The following is a 19537-nucleotide window of genomic DNA, read 5'->3' as shown; positions in this document are numbered from 1 at the left end:
AGAGAGAGAGAGAGAGAGAGAGAGAGAGAGAGAGAGAGAGAGAGAGAGTCTGGAAGCTTCTAAATCAGCCATCCAGGGTCACTCTGAGCCCTGGTTTAGCCAAGCTCCACGGCACCCCAGGCAACTCCGTTACAAGCACACGGGTGCACTTCTCATGGCTTTGGGGTCCTACACAGATCCATGAAGTCCACCGTGGTCTTTCGCTTCTCTAGTTCAGATGACGTGGTTACTTTTTCCCCCACCTCAATGACCTCTTGTCCATCCCTCCCGGTCACAGTATTTCCAGTGCTTGGCATGCACATTCATTGACCAGAAGCTGTCCTCCCACACTCGGCAGTCAGCCCCAGCCAGTGCCAGCTCACCCTCCGGACTTGGGTTCAAGTATCCTCATCTGGAGAAGAGGATCCTCAACCTACCGCCACTGCCCACAGCTCCCAAATCAGGTTCATTTGCCACAGTTTCTCAAAGAGTGTGTCATGAGCCAGGTCTGATGGCTCAGGAGTATAATCTCACCCAGATACCTTGTAGGCTGAGGCAGGATGATCTCAGGTTTAAGGCTTGTCTGGCTTGCAGCCTAGAAAGGCCAGTCTGGCCAGGCGGTGGTGGCACACGCCTGTAATTCCAGCACTCTGGGAGGCAGAGGCAGGCGGATTTCTGAGTTCGAGGCCAGCCTGGTCTACAGAGTGAGCTCCAGGACAGCCAGGGCTATACAGAGAAACCCTGTCTTATAAAAACCAAATCCAAAAAACCAAAAAAGAAGGAGGAGGAGGAGGAGGAGGAGGAGGAGGAGGAGGAGGAGGAGGAGGAGGAGGAGGACAGTTTGGAGATCTAGGTGAAACCTGTCTGCAAATGGAAAATATTAAAAGTGGTAGCAGACTGGTAAGATGCCTCCGTGGGTAAAGGTGTTTACCACTAGAATAGGTCTTATTCCCCAGGTCCTGAATGGTGGAAGGAGAGTTGCCCTTTGACATCTACATAATAAATAAAATATGATAATATTTTAAAGAGGTAGAACATAGCTCAGTGGTGAAGCACTTGAATGCACAGGACCTTGGACTCAACTGTAGGATTTAAAAAAGAAAATGAACACCGGAGCAGGGCACGCCACGGTGGCTCACACGTTTGTTAATTCTAGCATTTGAAGATGGAGCCAGGATTGTGAGTTCAACATCAGCTATATAGTTAAGTTGGAGGCCAGCCTAGGCTACGAGAGATCCGGTCTCAAACACACCCAACAGACCAAGCCAAAAGAAAACCAAATCTAAATTAAAAAAAAAAAAAAAAAAAAAAAAAAAAAAAAAAAGGCTTCTGCCCCCACCTCTCAACCACACTTATTTAAACTACATGACGCGTGAGAAAATGGTTCTCAACCTATGGGTCGCGACTCCACAGAGGACTTGCTTATCCGACATCTGGCATATCAGATATTACATCATAATTCATAAATGCAACAAAATTACAGTTATGAGGTAGCAACAGAAATCATTTTACGGTTGGGAGTCACCACAACCTGAAGAACTGTATTAAAGGGCCCAGCATTAGGAAGGCTGAAAACCACTGCTATACCACGGTAATAGGGCTTTCCAATTCGGGTCCAGAATGGATAGGCAGGGAAGCAAAGGATCATACGCAGGCCAAACCTCCCTTCTACCCGCCCCGCCCCCCCCGCCCCCCCCAGCCCCCACTCCACACATGCGCCCTGTCAACACACACCCAGCATGGCTGCGAACAGGGTTTAATTCATGTGCGTAGCGTCTTCAGTCCTGAAGCTCCTTGAGGGCAGGACTGTCTCTATTCTCAATCATTATTTTTTTTTTAAATTTGTGTGTGTATGAATGTTTGTACGTGTGTCTCTGTGTGAACATGTGCCAGTTCATGCACATGAGTGAACAATTGGGTACCCCTTTCTCCCTGTTTTATTCGTGTTTTTGTTTTTGTTTTTGTTTTGAAACAGTGTTTCCACTATTAACGTGGAGCTCAATGATTGGCTAGGCAAGCTGGCCAATGAGCTTCAGGGATCTGTCAGCCTTTTACCCAAAGCGCGTTGATAGAAACTCTCAATGGGATTTGAAGTTGGTGCTGGGAAATGAACTCTCCTGGAGGATGCATCAGGCACTTTACCAACTGTGCCAGCTCTTTCACAGTCGCGCGCGCGCGCGCGCGCACGCTGCCGAAAACTAATGCACTCCGTTCCCGGGGGAAGACTTGGGTGAATTAGCATCCTGGTGCAGGACCTTAAGTTTTCAAGGGATTCACACGGTGCCAAATTCACCATTTAAATGTTTTCAACTACCGTCCATCTTCAGGATGTCCACAGTCCCTAGGAACCAACAGAACTGTTCACCTTAAAAGGAACAAAAGGAACCAGCTGTGGGGGCACACAGCTGTGACTCCAGCAAGAATTGCGGAGCCTGAGCCAGGGCGGTCGTCAGTTGGAAGCCAGTCTGGTTTACATACCTAGACCCTGTCTAAAAAAAAAAAATGAATGAATGAATTAATTAATTTAAAGGGCTAGGCGTGGTGGCACATACCTTAATAGCTACTACACTCAGGAGGCTGGAACAGGAAGATTCTGAGTTTGAGGCCAGCCTAGTCTAGGTATTCAAAACCAGCCTTAGTATGAGACAGGATCTCAAACAACAAACCAAGAACACTCAAGATTGTTCAGTAAGTAAAGGTGTTCGTCACCAAGTTTGTCTACCTAAATTCCATCCTCAGAACCTCACAGGGTAGGAGAGACTAGACCGGAGAGCTGACCTCTCTGACCATACAAACACATACAAACACACACACACCACGTGGTGAAGAACCACACGAAAATACATGAATGAATCAAATGTAATTTGCAACATTGTACCAAAAAAAGAGGAAAGCACACAAAGAGTAGCAGTGCAGAAGCGATCAGCAAGGAGCAAAGCCCATTGCAAGCATCCCTGGACGTTATTTCAGCCCCAACAGGACGCCCCTAAAAATCGTGGTGTGGCCAAACACCAACGCACTCCCTTCGGGACTGGAGGAGGGGGGCTCTGTGCCTCTTTGCACCCGCCCACCTCTAGTGGAAGCTGCGCGCGCAGCGCGAGGGTCCTGTGGCGCCCCGGCTCCGCTCCGCGCCGCGATCCAGCCCGGGTTTCCGCGCGCGCCGCCCTGCCCCGCCCCGCGCCGCCTCGGCCGCCACCGGAGCCGCTCGGAGCTGCGCGAACATGGCCGAAGTCGGCGAGGACAGCGGCGCCCGCGCCCTGCTGGCGCTGCGCTCGGCTCCCTGCAGCCCCGTGCTGTGCGCCGCGGCCGCGGCCGCCGCCTTCCCGGCCACCACGTCCCCGCCGCCGCCGGCGCAACCTCCACCCGGGCCGCCCGCGCTGCCCGCCGTGCCCGACCCCGGGCCGGTGCCCTCCACCGCCGCCACTGCCACCACCACCGCGCCCGCCCTGGTGGCCGCGGCCGCTGCCTCTGTGCGCCAGAGCCCCGGGCCGGTCCTGGCGCGCCTGGAGGGTCGGGAGTTCGAGTTCCTGATGCGACAGCCTAGCGTCACCATCGGCCGCAACTCGTCGCAGGGCTCGGTGGACCTGAGCATGGGCCTGTCGAGCTTCATTTCCCGGCGCCACCTGCAGCTCAGCTTCCAGGAGCCTCACTTCTATCTTCGCTGTCTCGGCAAGAACGGCGTCTTCGTGGACGGGGCCTTCCAGAGGCGCGGAGCGCCCGCCCTGCAGCTACCCCAACAGTGAGTACTGCGCCACCCCCGGGTCACCCCTCTCCAGACCTGGCCCGAACCCCCTGGCCACCCCCTGACCTCTACCCCGACCGACTTGGCCCCTTGTCACCCTCTGATCTCGACCCTGCCCAGCCTGAACCCCTGGTCACCCCCTGAACTCGCCTCTGCCTGGTCTGGCCCCTGGGTCGTTTCCCAAATCTCTTCTCGTTCCGGCCGGGTCCTAGCCCCTGGTCACTCCCTCCTCTATCTCGACCCTGCCAGGCCTTAGCCCCTCTAATTTTGACTCTATCAACCTCCGACTCCCTAGCCATCTCCCAGTCTTGATCCCACCTAGCTCTGACCCCTGATTACACAGATCCATATCCCACCCGGCCCCGCTAAGCCTGATCTGTAGGTTACAGGTGATCTCGACCTTCACCTGGCTCTGTCCCCGTGGTTTTCCCCCTGACTCCCCAGTTAACTCACTGGGCCCTGATTCCTGGATGGGCCCCGACTGATTGGTCCGGGCAAACCCAGACCCTGCGCAGCCTAAAATCCTGTCACCCTGACCCTGGACAAGCTTGAACAACTTGGGTCCACTCTAACACCCCCCCCCCCCTCTCTCTCTCTCACACACACACACACACAAATTTGTACACTCCCCTACTCCATTTGTCTTCTACTCCTCCCATGTTCCCATGTTGGAGCTAGTTAACCGCCTGTGATCTCCAACCCTTCCTGAACTCAGCTTACCGTGATCCCACCTGGCCTCAGTACCTGGCCTCCCTCTTGACCCCCACCTTACCAGCCAGAAGCAGTTAACCCCGGCCTTTACCTAACCTAAAGGCCCTAGGGCCACCCCAACCCTTTTCTCACACTGCCTAAGTCTCCAGAGGTCACCTCTGATTCAGATGGTCTGAGACCATCAGCTTACCCTGATCACTATCTTTACCCCTCTGGACTCTCTGGCTCAACTCCAGACCCTTCCAGTCCCGAAACACTGCCCTCCTCCATGGTCACGCCCTGACCTAAACCCTGGCCAGCATCATGAGATACCACCCAGCCTGAACTAACACCCCTCCTCCCCAAACCATCGCCCTCAACCCTGACTCCATTTAGCCAGAACCCCCGGGGTCACTTCTGACCTTTGCTGGTCTGAACAGTGTTAGGTATGCTCCTGTCCCTGATTCCATAAGTCAGGACTCAGTATTCACTCCCTTGGCTTGGACCTGGAAGAAAGGACTAATGAGCTCTCCCACTCCTACCTGGGAAAGTGTTCCCTGGGAGGTGTGCGGTGCAGGGGTATGTGGTGAGCTGCCTTGGGGGCTGGGGGTGGGGTTGGGGGAGGTAGTCCATGCTTTAAGGGCATGTGTGGAAGCAGGAACTTTAAAGGTAGTTGCAGGGCAGGAAGTGCTGTGCCTCAGTTTACCCCCAGAAAAATGGTGAGAAACACAGATCTCTCCCTAGCTTGGCCCAGCTCCCAGGACACTGCCCTGTGGCATTTCAACAGCATGCCTACCTTACCCTCTTCCAAGCTCCCATTATTCCCAAGCCCTTGTCACCCTGAGGGGACTGCCAGTTCCAGGACCTTAAGATCCTAGTTACTAGGAGAAAGCCATGTTAATGACTTCCAACAGTTTCTTTTTCTCTGCAGTAACTGCTTCTAACCTCACTAGGTTAGGGTTCACAGTCAGGTGTGAACACATTTGCAGGCACCGTTAGTGTGGCTGTCTTTGCTGGGGTCATTCCCAGGTCTGGAGTACTTGCTGTGTATGTCTGCCTTCCCGGGATCCAGACACGTTATAGATTCCGTACTGAATAACTTTGAACCCCAACAGTGACTCATCCTATTAGGGTGTGAGAGGGAATTCTACTTTCATTTCCCAGACCTGAAAGCTGTGTCCTTGTGAAATAAGTGTACAGGACTGAATGGAGCTGGGTGGGAGAGTGCTTCTGTAGCTCAGGCAAGACTCTAGGTTTTGCCCCCAACACCAAAAGGGGGGGGGGGGAAAGGCAGATTTCTTGGAGGGACAGTTGTTCAGTTAGTAGGTCATTAAATGCATTCCTAGGCCTGAGAAATTGACAGATGACCTCTCTCTTCTCTCTCTCTCTCTCTCTCTCTCTCTCTCTCTCTCTCTCTCTCTCTCTCTCCCCCCCCCTTTCTTAGGGGCTCTTTCCTGAAACTCAAGTTCTAGAAAACACCTCAGTCCACTATCCTGTCCTCAATCTACAGTTCTCTTCTTAGGGTTCTTGTCCTAGCCCTCCTGATTCATTCTTGTTGTTGGGGATGGAGGCGCACACGTCTCCAGAGGAACAGGCCACTGAGGTCCTGCTCTGACCAACTCTTCACCTCAATCCCTGAGGAAGAGGCTCAGATTGAACCTGGAGCTAGGTTGGCAGCCAGGAAGCCCCAGTCACCCTCCTGTCTCCGCCCCTACAGCACTGGGGTTGCAGCAGCAGGAAACCACACCTGGCTTTTTACATGGGTGCTGGGTATTCCAGCTGACATCCTCCTCCTGTGGGGCAAGTGTTCTTCCTCACCGATTCCATTTCCCCAGCCCCGCTCGCTGCCTTTTAAATACAAGGCTTTCTTTCTCACAGAATTGTCTTCCCCACTGTGGGCAGGGTTTCAACCCATAGCGTTCCTGCTTGTCTCCTGAGTAGGCCAAGGCTGGTATTTTTGAAACGATGTCAGTGTGTGCCGTGCCTGGAAACCTGTGTCTCAGGAGTTGGCACGCATAGTGATGCATGTCTGAGCATGGTGGCTTAGCTGGCAGGGAAATGACTTACCACTGAGCCCCGAAGCCCTTTAGATGGGTACAGAATGCCCTGTGCTATGTGTGTGCCTGTGTGTTTGGGTGTGTACGTGAATGCCTGTGTATGTGTGCACGAGTGTGCTGTATGTGTATGTGTGTATACACATGAGTGCATGTGTCTGTGTGTGCATGTGAGTGCCTGTGTATGTGTATGTATGCCCAGGGTGCTGTGTGTGTGTGTGTGTGCACATGAGTTCCTGTGTTTGTGTGCATGTGTGTGTGTGATTACGTGTGTGAGCATGCACACAGGTTGGGGGTCAGAGGGTGACCTTCGGATGATCTTTATCACCTCTATCCTATTTTGTGAGACAGGATCCCTTACTGGATCTGGAACCTGTTGGTTTGGCTAGTCTAGCTGGCGGGCAAGCCCTGAAAACCTCCTGCCTCAGCCCTGTAACCCTGGGGTTACTGAAATGTGATTGGGTGTTGGGCACTGAGGCTGGGTCCTCAGTCACACTTTTTTTTTTCTTTTCAGTTTTTATATCTTGAAATGAAAAAGTCATTAGTGACTTGGAAATAATAGCAGTGTTTCTTTGTGCCTATCTCTTGTTTTGTTAGCCAGTTTAACACTAATATTTGAGGTTATAAGGCCGGGTGTGGGGGTTCGTGCCATAGGGGCAAATTCAACCATTGCATTACAGTTTTGTTGACTTAACCATTGCCCGCCTTCAGCGAGCTCCAGTAGATCCATGCTTGGCAGTTTTGTCCCCTGTGGACGCCCACACTGATTCCCAAAGCAGCCCCAATCCTCAGCTGCCTTCTCCCCCACCCTCAGGCTAGCTGACAGTAACAGCCATCTGTATGGCTGATATTTGCACACCCCACACACTCACTCTCCTAAGCATCTCCCACACGGGAGCAAAACCAGAATCCAGTCCTGATTGCTGTTGGAAGCATATCTTTTCAAACCTTAAGCACTTTCAATTACTGGTGTCAGGGAAAGTGTCTCCTGACACAGCTGGTCTTGATAAGTTGTGTTTGATCCTTGGGCGGAGAACCACCCAGAGCTACCAGGCACACTGGCAGAGGAAGTATGCCTCTGTGGTACTGAGGTTCGACCCTAGGGCTTTGCATGTACTAAGTAAGCACAGAGCCACGCCCCCAGCCCCTCACTGAGGGATTCTAGGCAGGGGCTCTACCACTGAGCCACGCCCCAGTCCCACACTGGGGGATTCTAGGCAGGGGCTCTACCACTGAGCCACGCCCCAGTCCCACACTGGGGGATTCTAGGCAGGGGCTCTCCCACTGAGCCACGCCCCAGCCCCACACTAGGGGATTCTAGGCAGGGGCTCTATCACTGAGCCACGCCTCAGCCCCTCACTGGGGGGGATTCTAGGCGGGGCTCTACCACTGAGCCACACCCTCCCGCCCTCTTTTCACTTTTTATTTTATGACTGTTTCTTACTAGGTTGTCCAAACTGGCCTTGAACTTTCAATTTCCTGCCTTTTTGCATAGTATCTGGGATGATAGGCCTGTATCAGCAGGTCATGTTTGTGTTTTGGGTTTGAGTCAGCCTCTTCCTTGGGTGGGCTTTAGTGTGCATGCTTGTGTGTGTGTCTGTGTGTGCGTGTCTGTCTGCCTTGTCTGTGTTGGTGATGATGTCTGTATGTTTCTTTTCTTTTTTTTTTTTTAAAGATTTATTTATTATTATATCTATGTACACTGTAGCTGTCTTCAGACACACCAGAAGAGGGTATCAGATCTCATTGCAGATGGTTGTGAGGCACCATGTGGTTGCTGGGATTTGAACTCAAGACCTTCGGGAGAATAGTCTTAATTGCTCTTAACTGCTGAGCCATCTCTCCAGCCCTGTATGTCTCTTGTTACCATTTACTTTGGGGTTGATTGTTAAACTTGAAAGATGAATTTGCTGCTGCAGGAGAGTGCTCGACCTGGGGCCCTCTGCTTAGGCTCAGTAAGGGATCAGACTTTCTCCGCAGTTCTGAAGAAACAAAGTCAAAATACAAACACTGAGTACTGAGGCTCAGCACGGGGAACCCACAGTTGCTGGCTTACAGTCACACCGTACCTTCCTCCTCAGCACAGGGAACCCACGGCTGCCGGCTGCTGGTCACCCCCTACCTTCCTCCCCAGGTCTGCTCAATCTAGAAGCAGATCATAGGTCTGGACTTGCCCCGGGAAAGGTAAGGGATCCCTTAAAAGAAGGAAACGGTCACCACAGTGGCTCCCCTCACCTAAGAGATGAGCTCCTGCCGGGCAGCACCCACTCAGAACTCCACTGCCCTGTGATGATCTGATTTCTCACCTAGAGTAACTAGAATCAATGGGCTGTCTGTCTGTCGTCTGTCTTGTGTGTCCATGTGCCTGTATATGGGGGTACACCTGCACATGTGTGTGAGTAGGAAGGACAGATCAACTTCGGGTGTCATTCCTTAGGAGTTGTGTGTCTTTTTTCTCTTCCTCTTCTTCTTCTTCCTCTTTTTCCTCTTCTTCCTCTTCCTCTGCTTTCTCCTCTTCTTCCTCCTCCTCTTCCTCTTCCTTCTCCTCTCTTCCTCCTCCTTTTCCTCCTCTTCCTCCTCTTCCTCCTCCTCCTCCTCTTCTTCCTCCTCCTCCTCCTCTTCCTCCTCCTCTTCTTCTCTTTGGACAGGGCCTCTCACAGAACCTGGACTCTGGAGCTCACCAGTTAGGCTGGCCTGACTGGCTATTGGGTCCTAGGGCCCGCCTCTCTCTGCTCTCTGTTCTGAGATCACAAGCCCACCCTGGTTTCTACCGAGTCTTCCTGATTGAACTCAGGTTCTCCTGCTTGTTACCGTCCCCACTAAGCCACCCCTGTCCCCAGACCTGAAGGATACATGTCCACTCTCCGTGAGTCTCACTCTCACTCACTGAGTGATGCGGTGACGGAGCAGGGTTATTTGTCCCCACAGGTCCCACAGGCCCTCCCAAGGCTGAATCTAGAGACAGGAATCAGATCTTCACTTTACTGTACCTGCACAGAGACTGGACCAAATTTCAGTTTGATTTTTATCTTTTCTTTCTGATCAGAACTGCCTCATACTGGTGTTTGGTATGGCTATCAGGAGACAAAACTGTCTATCAGATTACTATCAGATTAGATTTTGTGTGTGCAGAGAAGCAAGTTTGTGTGGTGGTGGTGGGGGAGACACACACACATACACATACACACATGCAGAGAGAGAGAGAGAGAGAGAGAGAGAGAGAGAACAAGAGAACAAGAGAACAAGAGAACAAGAGAACGAGAACAGCCTGGTGTATCATTCCTCAAGAGCTATGCACCTTACATTTCGAGGCAGGGTCTCTAACTCAACCTGGTGCAATAGAGCCGCAGGGAAAGGCCTTTTCTCCGCCTCCCTAGGGCTGGGGTCGTGAGCACGTGCCACAGAGCCAGGATTTTATACGTGGGTTCCGAGGGTCATACGCAGATCCTCATGCTCTCTTGACTTTATTGTCTGAGCTGTCCCACTCCCCACCCTGTACCCCGGAACTCACCATGTGGCTCAGTTAGGCTGGCCTCAAACTCCTGATCCTCCTGCCCCAGCCTCCTGGTGCTGGGGTGACAGGCGGGTGGCAGCCTGTTAGCAGCTCTTGACAGTGACTACCTGTTCCACAAGTCCTCACCAGGACTCTCATGTTTATTTGGCTAGCAGCTGCGGGTTGTCTGAGGGACAGAGGGACTTTTCTCAGGAAGAAGGATGGATGCTACAGATCACAGCGATTAGACTCGCATCCTGATAAAATATAACCAGTTGTCATGGCTACTTTGCTACCCAAAGAATTGCTTCAGACCTCTGAGAAGATACTTGACAGCTCAGCTGTCTTCAGCTGGTCAGTTGACCATAGCCAATTAGTCGTTAAGCCATTTGAGCAACTAGTTTCAAATCCTTTGAAAACGCCCGACTTCATGAAGACAGACAGTTCCTCGGACTTCTCCTCATTGCCTAGCTTCACCAGGGCTGACCACAGCGTCCCCTTTATCTGCAGTCCCCCACCCTGGTGCCCCCCATAGTTCCCAGGGAGCTGCTGGCTGGCTCGGGGTAGGTTGGTCAGGAATGGATGTCAGCGCACAGCTTCATCTTGCCGGGTGCTAGAGGAGAGGGTGTCTGCTCAGACTCTTTCCAGGAGTAAAAGCTGGAGCTTGTCGGGGCTGGGGCTGTGTTTATCCTGTGTCTGCCCGGAGGCAACCTGGCCTAACACAGGAGGAAGGACACTGGGAGGGCAGCAGAAGCCAGGGCTACCGGTCGGGGGTTGGGGGGGGGACGATCCCCAGGGGTGGCATGGGTGACTTGGGTTTGGTGGAGGACTGCTGGAGCGCAGCATGCTGGGAGGCAGGGAGGGAGAGCTGTTGCCGGGGCAGTTCTGGAGTCAGGACTTGCAATACAGCCCCCTCGTAGGGAAAGGCTTCCTTCCCTACAGGGAGGCACCTGCTGCTGGGTGTCAGGCTTGTCAGTTCTGCCACACTGTGGTCTGGTTACTAATTTCCTTTCAGAGGGTCTGTGGGGGCCTAGGGCTGCAGCTCAATCAAAGCCCTACTTCCCTCTCAGGACCGCATAAGCCAGGACTGCAGTCACAAGGGTACAGGAGACTTCGTCTCCAAAAAACCAAAACAGAAAGGTTTGCAGGGATTGGAAACCGGCACAACCAATCTGTACTAAATATGTAATCCATTCAGTTTGCGCTGAAGACCCCAGGGCTATCGCCGAAGGCTGAGAGTTTTGTTGTCTTTTGATAAGATGGGGTTTCATGAAGCCCAGGCTGGCCTCTGTAGCGGAGGATGACTGAGCTGACCCGCCACCTCCCTACTGCTGGGATCGCAGATTCACAGCACCATGGCCAACAGTTCGTAGCTGTCTGTCTGCCTACATACTTTATTTAGTAATTATAGAGTATATAACTTTCACCATTAGTCCATAGGAAAGATGTTGTTGGTCATGTACTGCGTAAATAGTTTGTACTGAGAGTAAATAGTTTGTACTGAGAGTAAAGAAGCTTTTTGAGGGGATATAGACCACGTAGAGGCATGATGAGGGTCTGATTTGATGCTTTTGGAAAAAGACTGGGCTCTGTTTTAAAAAGCAGAAACGAAAGCAAAGGAGGTGGGGTTTGGAGACCGAATGATCGAATGGTCGTATTTGTTGTTTTTGAGTCTTGTGAATGTCGGGGGATAAACTTGCTAAATTAATGACAACTCAAATTGCTGCCATGCCTCATTTCCATAATTACCCTACACTTAAGGCATTTCATATTAAAATGAGAGGATTATAGAAAAAAATGCCTTTACTTTGATTTCCTGGAAATACGGGAATTAGAGAGAGAGAGAGAGAGAGAGAGAGAGCGCACTTGGGTACAGAGTAGCAGACAGACAGACAGACAGACAGAAGACCTTTCCTTGGAACACACACCACATCCCCAACCCCACCAAACCAAAAGCCTGGATTTGACCAAATGTGGTAGAACATGATTGACGGGAGTTGAAGGAGGAGGATTTTTTTTTCTTTTTCAAGACAGGGTTTCTCTGTGTAGCCCTGGCTGTCCTGGAACTCACTCTGTAGACCAGGCTGGCCTTGAACTCAGAAAACTGAGTTCAGAGGCCTTGAACTGCCTCTGCCTCGCCTCTCAAGTGCTGGGATCAAAGGCGTGCGCCACCACTGCCCTGGCCGGAGGAGGAGGATCTTTTTTTGTTTTTGTTTCTGTTTTTTTAACCTCCCGAGCCATCGCAACACCGCAGTCATTGCAGTTTTGTTGTGAGCCTCCTGAGCGTCTAACTACTGTAAGCCAGCTGGACTCGCAGCTGCTTTTGCTCCTGGTCTGCTGCAGGCTTGAGAAAGGTTTGGCCGCCCAGCGATGTAGCTGGAAACGAGGAGCTTGCTGCGGGATTGTCGATCTCGTGTCTGCCCCCGGCTTTTCTCTCACCAGGCAGGACTTGACAAGCAGCCTCTTGAGGGTCCAATGCCATGCAGAGCCAAAGCCATGGGCCAGTGGTCAGTGCCACATTACCCCTCCGGACGGAGCTCACGCGGGGAATCAGTCCTTCAGCCCCACGTCTGAGTGTGATAGTATAACACCGGTCAGATAGTATAACGCCAGAGCCATGGCGGACCTCACCGGGACTGAATATCTAACTGAATAAAGAAAAGGTTATTTTGCCCTAGGTTCCTTGCATAAATTCAGTCTCCATGAGGCCAATAAGACATGATTTTTTAAAACTTAGATCTCAAAAGGAACAAGCTTTTTTTATACACAGCTTTTGTTGTTCTTTCTGAGATGGGCTGGGGGACAGGGGCTTATGTTACCTGAGTTGGCCTCAAACTCACTAGGTAATTAAACCTACCCTGAGGTCTGAGTCTCAGTGGTAGAGCCCCTGCCTAGAACCCCCCAGTGAGGGGCTGGAGTATGTCTCAGTGGTAGAGCCCCTGCCTAGAACCCCTTAGTGAGGGGCTAGGGGCGTGGCTCAGTTGTAGAGCTCCTGCCTAGAATCCCCCAGTGAAGAGCTGGGTGTGGCTCAGTGGTAGAGCTCCTGCCTAGAATCCCCCAGTGAAGAGCTGGGTGTGGCTCAGTGGTAGAGCTCCTGCCTAGACTCCCTCAGTCAGGGGCTGGGGTGTGGTCCAGTAGTATAGTGTGTGCCTACCGTATAGACAGTGGTGTTTCTTGTGTCTATCTGCAGCTATGTGCTGAAGGGGGCTGTGCAGTCCTGCGTGGTGCTTGTGACAGACACTGACTACAGTTGCCTCCAGGTCCTGAGCAGCAGATAAACCAGACTTATAGGCTACATAGAGTGCCAGGACAAGAAGGCTGTCTTGGGAGTGTCACCTCCACCATGTGATAGGCAGTGTTGATGTGGCACATGAAGCGGCTCCTTGTGTTACCAAGAGGTCTTAGCTGGAAGGCAGGAATGCCACGTGACTCGTGAGCTTCGCAGCTCCCTGCACCTCATGCAGATGGAGCAGGCGCAGCCTGGAAGCCGCCTGCCAGTACCCTGCCACAAGGTTGCAGAAAAGGGAACTCTGCAGAGCGGAGGGGGCTCCTCCCTTTGCCCCTGAGAAGCTCAGATCCAGTCTGCCTCACAGATAGATAGGGCTCTTCTCTGGAGAGTCCAGCCGCCTCTGGTTTCAGCCCCATCAGCCAAGAATGTGGCTCCCTGGTTTGGCCCCAGCACAGAGACTGTGGATCAAGGATCAGCTTCCCTTTGTTTTTCTCTGTAACTTACAGAGGAGACATGCCTTCCCTGGTTCACCTACCTTTACATTGGCTAGCCAGGGATGGCATGGAGAATCTAGAACTTTCACCAGCTTCATGGAGAAAGTAGGCCTTTTGTTTGCTTTTGTTTATTTGTTCTTTATGTTTTCTGTTCAACTTTCCAAGCAGCCTCAGATGCAGGCTGTGCCCCAGTGTTCTCTAGGGCCACACGTCGCCCGGCTACTAGCACAGCCTCAGTTTATCCTGTCACAGCAGAGGGTTTTTTTTTTCATGTGAAGATCCTTCTGTCTTGATCTCCCATTTCCCCAAGGGAGTCTGGAATTAGATGCCTTCTCTCCATGTCTGGCTTTATGTGGGTTCTGGGGATGCGAACTCAGATCCTCACACTTGCATGGCAGTCACTTTACCCACCACGTCATCTCTCTAGCCAGGACTTGTCTTTTTTATAATGATTCACTGTTCACCCTGGCATCTCAATTCCATTAGAGCCCAGGTCCTCAGCACCTCTTCTCTGCAGGTGTAAGATTCTTTGATAGGTAGCTGTGGTTGTGTCTGCCTGTTCCTGTCAGCCTTCCACACCAGACGTGTTCACCTAACAGGCTGGTGGTGGTGGTGGTGTGGTGTGGTGTGCTTACTTTCTAGGTAGGTTCTCTCTATGTAGACCAGGCTGGCCTTGAACTCATAATCCTCCTCTATCAGTTTTCCCAGTGCTGGGTTATAGGTGTGTACCACCATACCTAGATGCTCAACAAGCTTTCCCGGTGCCCGTGCTCTTAGCCACGGGCCATGGGCAGGGGGGTGGGTGTTGGGATGAGTACTGGCTGTCGCCTGAGAGTCTCTTGAGGTCAGAGGCTTGCTGCACCTGGAGATTGCACCAGCCCCAGCTTGCCCCGTGCAGTTAGTTCAGCAGAATCTTCATGGCTGGTGGCTGACAGAGAAGAGGGTGGCCAGAGGCAGCCACTCACGACTGTGAGAGGAGCTCTGCCTCTTGGGAAGGGCTGCACGCCCAGGAGACAGTGGCTCCCTGGCTGGCTGAGCAACTGGCCAGCGGTCTATCTGAGACCGGGGGAACCAGCTGCAGCCTGCGGCCGAAGCCTGCCAGCTGCCTATGTTTGTAAATAAAGTTTCAAAGGCAGGCGCGGTTGTGCCTTCCTGTAATCCAGGACTTGGAAAGCTGAAGTAGGAGGATGTGAACTTGAGTCTAGCCTGGGCTACAGAGTGAGACACCCTACTCTCCCCCGACTCTTTAAAACAGACAGATGATGTTATCCTTGCACACTGCCCATGGGTTTCTGGATTGGCTAAGTTTGCTTAGCTGAGATGGCCTGTGGCCTAGGAGTCAGTTTTTAGGCTCTGCTCCTGACTCCACCCCTGTCACCAATCATTTCCCTTCCAACCAGGACATTTTTACTGAGACTCAAAGCCTAGAAGTGCTGGCTTTCTTTCTTTCTTTCTTTCTTTCTTTCTTTCTTTCTTTCTTTCTTTCTTTCTTTCTTTCTTTCTTTCTTCTCTTCCTTCCTTCCTTCCTTCCTTCCTTCCTTCTTTCTTTTCTTTCTTTCTTTCTCTTTCTCTCCTTTTCCCTCTTTCTCTTTCTTTCTCTCCTTTTCTCTCTCTCTTTCTCTTTCTTTCTCTCTTTCTCTTTCTCTCTTTCTCTCTCTTTCTCTCTTTCTCTCTTTCTCTCTCTCTTTCTCTCTCTTTCTCTCTCTTTTTCTCTCTCTTTCTTTCTCTCTTTCTCTCTTTCTCTCTCTTTCTCTCTCTTTCTTTTCTTTTCTTTCTGTCTGTCTGTCTTTCTTTTCTTTTCTTTCTGTCTGTCTGTCTTTCTTTCTTTCTGTCTGTCTTTCTTTCTTTCTTTCTTTCTTTCCTTCTTTCTTTCTTTCTTTCTTTCTTTCTTTCTTTCTTTCTTTCTTTCTTTCTTTTCTTTTCTTTCTTTCTTTCTTTCTTGATTTGGTTTCTTCAAGACAGTGTTTCTCTGTGTAGCCCTGGCTATCCTGGAACTCACTCTGTAGACCTGGCTGGCCTTGAACTCAGAAATCCACCTGCCTTTGCTTCCCAAGTACTGGGATTACAGGCGTGCGCCACCACCGCCCGGCGCCGACTTTCTTTATACAGTGCTTCCAGTTCTCTTGTCGCACTTACACCCAGATGTTTCGAGCATTGGTCTGGGGCTACGAATGAATGCACCTTTTCCCCTTCATCGTTTTCTTCTTTGTTGTTTTGTTAAAAACATTCTTTCCTTATGATTACATTTAGCTTAGTGTGTCAGCAGAGGAGTGTGTGTGTGTGTGTGTGTGTGTATGTGTGTGTGTACAGCTTTCAGAGCCAGTTCTTTCCTTCTGTCTGACTGTGAGTCCCAGAGATTGATGTCTGACTATCGGGCTTGATGGCAGGCACCTGAATGCTCTGTCTGGGCCATCTTGTGGACACATTTCTCATGGCTGTATAGATGATTCAAGTTCAGGTGTAGAGAAGGCAGGCGTTTGTGTATTCCTGTGGTAGGTTATACTAGTCAATTCTGAAAGGTTTGAGCTTGAAAACATCAGTGGTCAGAGTTAGGTGTAGGATGAGGAATGCCATCACTCCCTTGAGTTACCTGCCCAGGTTCCTCTGTGCGAGGCTTCTGCCTTGTGTCCTCATGGGTTTCCTGGGTGTGCACAGTTAGGCATTCTATATCTGATGCCTTAATAGTGCAACAGATTTTCTGTAAGACTTTCTTATAATTCGAGAAATTGAATCTCGATAGGAAATCTTGACCCAGTGGTCTGTATAGCAATCTTTTGAGCTGTTTTATTAGCAAGTATCAACTATACATGATAATGGGTGTCATTATGACATCTTCATAATGCATGTAGTGCCTTTTGGCCGTATTGACCATCCATTCCCCCCTCTCTCTCCCTTCCACTTCTCTGGATCCCCCTTCCTCTGCCTTTTACTTTGGGCCCTTTATTTTTGATTTGTAGTGATACAGTGGGTCTCATTAGGATTTTTCTATGAGCATGCATGGGGGGTTCTTTACAAAAGCATGGCCACCTTGCCAATCAAAGGCTGCACCACTAAAGACAGTGTGCCCCAAGAAGCCACCAGTAACTATAGAGAGCTTAGGGAAGAGTGCGCTTGGTGAGCCCATCCCCCACCACACACTAATGTTGTCAGACATCCTGATAACATCTTTTAGAGTGCTCTGACCCTGACATTGGACCTAGCCCAAAACTGTGTGTGTGTGTGTGTGTGTGTGTGTGTGTGTGTGTGTGTGTGTGTGTGGAGAGAGAGAGAGAGAGAGAGAGAGAGAGAGAGAGAGAGAGAGAGGATTCATCCATGTATTTGTAGTGCTAAGGAGTGAACCTCGGGACCTTTTGAACCCTAGCCAGGAGACATACAACCAAATAGCCTCTCTGTGTTCCAGGGCTATCAAGCCTTATCCGGGCTTGGCTAAGTGTAGCACTTGCTGTCATATCCTTCAGTGCCTGTCACCCACACAAGGTCCTCAGCCTTTTAGTCTTCACTGATGATGACAAAACAAAAAACAAAACAAAACAACCAAGCCAGATATTTTATAGGATTGCCCAATGAATGCAGTTTCAGTTTTTTTCTTAGTGGATAAAAGGGCTGATTAGAGTCAGGCTCAGCCTCTTTGGCTAGGAAGGAAAGGGCCACACGCCTTCTCCAGATGCGCCTGATAGCCTTGGAGTCGGCTCCTGACTGCAGGAATGCTCTGCTTTCTACCAAGCAGTTACTGTGTCTCCTTTTGCAGTTAATAAGTGACGCTTGAACATTAGCCAGTGCAGGATAGTTTGTATCTGTCTAGTCTCATTTATTTGCTTCTAGTAACAGTTTTACAGCTCCCTGCATGTGTTTCCTTCGTCTTTATCTGCAAACAATGATATTTTGTCTCTTTCTTCCACTGTTTTCCTTCCTCGTTCTGGTCTGATGGGCTAGAGCTCGGAAATCCCACGGGGCACAGAGCCTAGGCCGAGGGACTCCTTTCTTCTGTCGGCCAGCTGCAGCAGGAGGAATGCGTGGAGCCATCCCAGCAAGTGCAGACTTCACCGTCGCAAATCTGCTTTCTGGGCTGGGGAGAGAAGGCTCGGTGGATAGCGGCACTTACTGAGCTCAGCAACATCCAGGGTCCGATCCCCTGAACACATGTGAGATAGTTGGGTGCTATAGGGAGTCTGTAACCCCAGCAGACCTCTCAGAACAGGAGAGTATCCAGAACAGCACCCAAAGGACCTCCACATAGAACACACTTACTCACAACTAGCACCCCTCCACTCCCAAAACACACACACACACACACACACACACACACAGAGAGAGAGAGAGGACAGAGAGAGAGAGAAATGAATTAATAAATGAGTTGTTTAAAAAGGACTTCCTAAACCCTGCTTGGTAACAAGTATAGCTTATAATAGTCCCAGCACTAGGTATGTGAAAGCAGGAGGATCTGGAATCAAGGAGTTAGTTACCCTTAGGTATAGAGTAAGCTGTACTAGCCTGGGCTACATGGGGCCACATCTCAAAAAAAAAAACAAAAAAGCAAAAACAAAAACAAAAAAACTTTGCTTCCTAGTCAGTTACTCTGTAACACATCAGATGCCCCAGCTCCTCACAAAGCCAAGGCAGAAGGATTGCCTGAGCCCAGAAGTTCAAGGCCAGCCAGGACTATTATACAACAAGACCCTGTCTTGGTAGTAAGAGGCCACTTCCTTCAGGAAGCCCTTGGTTAGGTCCCATGGAAGCCCCCGAGCCTAGTGATGCCTTGTAGTTATTTGCATCTGGTGTTCAGTTAAGTTTGGGCACTGTCATAGAACCACGGTTTTCTTGTCCGTTTCAGTGGCCTGAGTATATATATGCTGGTGTAGGTGCACACGGCTGGCCAGCGCTTCGTAAATCCTCACTGACAGAGCAGTGAGCAAGAAGGGGAGAGCTGAGTGGAGAGGAGAAGAGGTGAATCACTTAGTTTTGCTCCCTTTCCTACAACTTCCCTCCCTCCCTCCCTCCCTCCCTCCCTCCCCTCACTCCCTCCCTCCCTCCCCTCCCTCCAGGCATGGGTGGTCTGGTGGCCTAGGCGGCCCTCATACTCCATTGTAGTCCATGGCTGTCCTTGAGGCCCTGATCTTCCTTACTCCCTTTCCCACGTTCTGAGACCCAGGCATCCCCTGGCTTCCCTTAGTGCTTCCAAAGTCCCACTGATCAGGGAGCCTCTAGGAGGGGGAAGGGATCAGGATTGGAGGCCAACCTGGATGGCCCAGCGTGTACCAGACCAGCCAGAGCCATGTGTACCAAGATCATGTCTCTAAAAAAACAAAAACGGCCCAGGTTAAAGCCAGGTGTCATGGTGGTACATGCCCATAATCCCAGCATTCCTGAGGCAGAGGCAGAGCCTGGCCTGTGTACAGAGATGTCTCAAAACCAAACAAACAAGGAAGAAAAAAAATGGGAAATTAAAAATATCTATGGGCTGGAGATACAGTTTAGTTGTAGAGAGCCTGTGTAGTGTGCGTTAGGCTCTGGGGTCAGTCCCAACACCGCATTTGCCAGGCTGCTGCTGCTGCTGCTGCTGCTGTCCCAGTACTTGGGCAGTGAAGACAGGAGTATCAGGTCATCTTCAGCAACAAAGTTCAAGCCCAGTCTGGCATACGTGACACCCTGTCACAAAAGGAAAGGAAGGAAAAAAGGGTGGAAGGATAGATAAAAGATTTGGCTTAGATAGGTAAACTTGGGGCAAGAATTCCTAACCCCAGACCCTCTATTTCTCCATCTGTTGGAATGGGCATACTGCCCTGCTGTGACGGGTCAGTGTCTGGTATGCACAGAGCATATATCCCACTCTGGCCAGCCTTGTTGTAGTGCACCAGG

At 50.9% G+C, this 19537-nt stretch overlaps 1 protein-coding gene across 1 annotated transcript in view; it reads left to right on the top strand.

Annotated features, from left to right (window-relative positions):
• The first annotated feature begins 3164 nt into the window (after window positions 1-3164).
• The window catches only part of Foxk1 (forkhead box K1), a 67181-nt gene continuing 50808 nt past the window's right edge, over window positions 3165-19537 (top strand). Inside the window, exon 1 of the mRNA XM_052167466.1 lies at window positions 3165-3718. Coding sequence (XP_052023426.1) covers window positions 3201-3718 — 518 coding nt within the window. The 5' untranslated portion in view covers window positions 3165-3200. The remainder of the gene's footprint in view (window positions 3719-19537) is intronic.

The sequence above is a fragment of the Apodemus sylvaticus genome, chromosome 22, assembly GCF_947179515.1.
Source record: "Apodemus sylvaticus chromosome 22, mApoSyl1.1, whole genome shotgun sequence".
Taxonomy (NCBI): domain Eukaryota; kingdom Metazoa; phylum Chordata; class Mammalia; order Rodentia; family Muridae; genus Apodemus; species Apodemus sylvaticus.
This window is presented reverse-complemented; position numbering and strand designations above follow the sequence as displayed.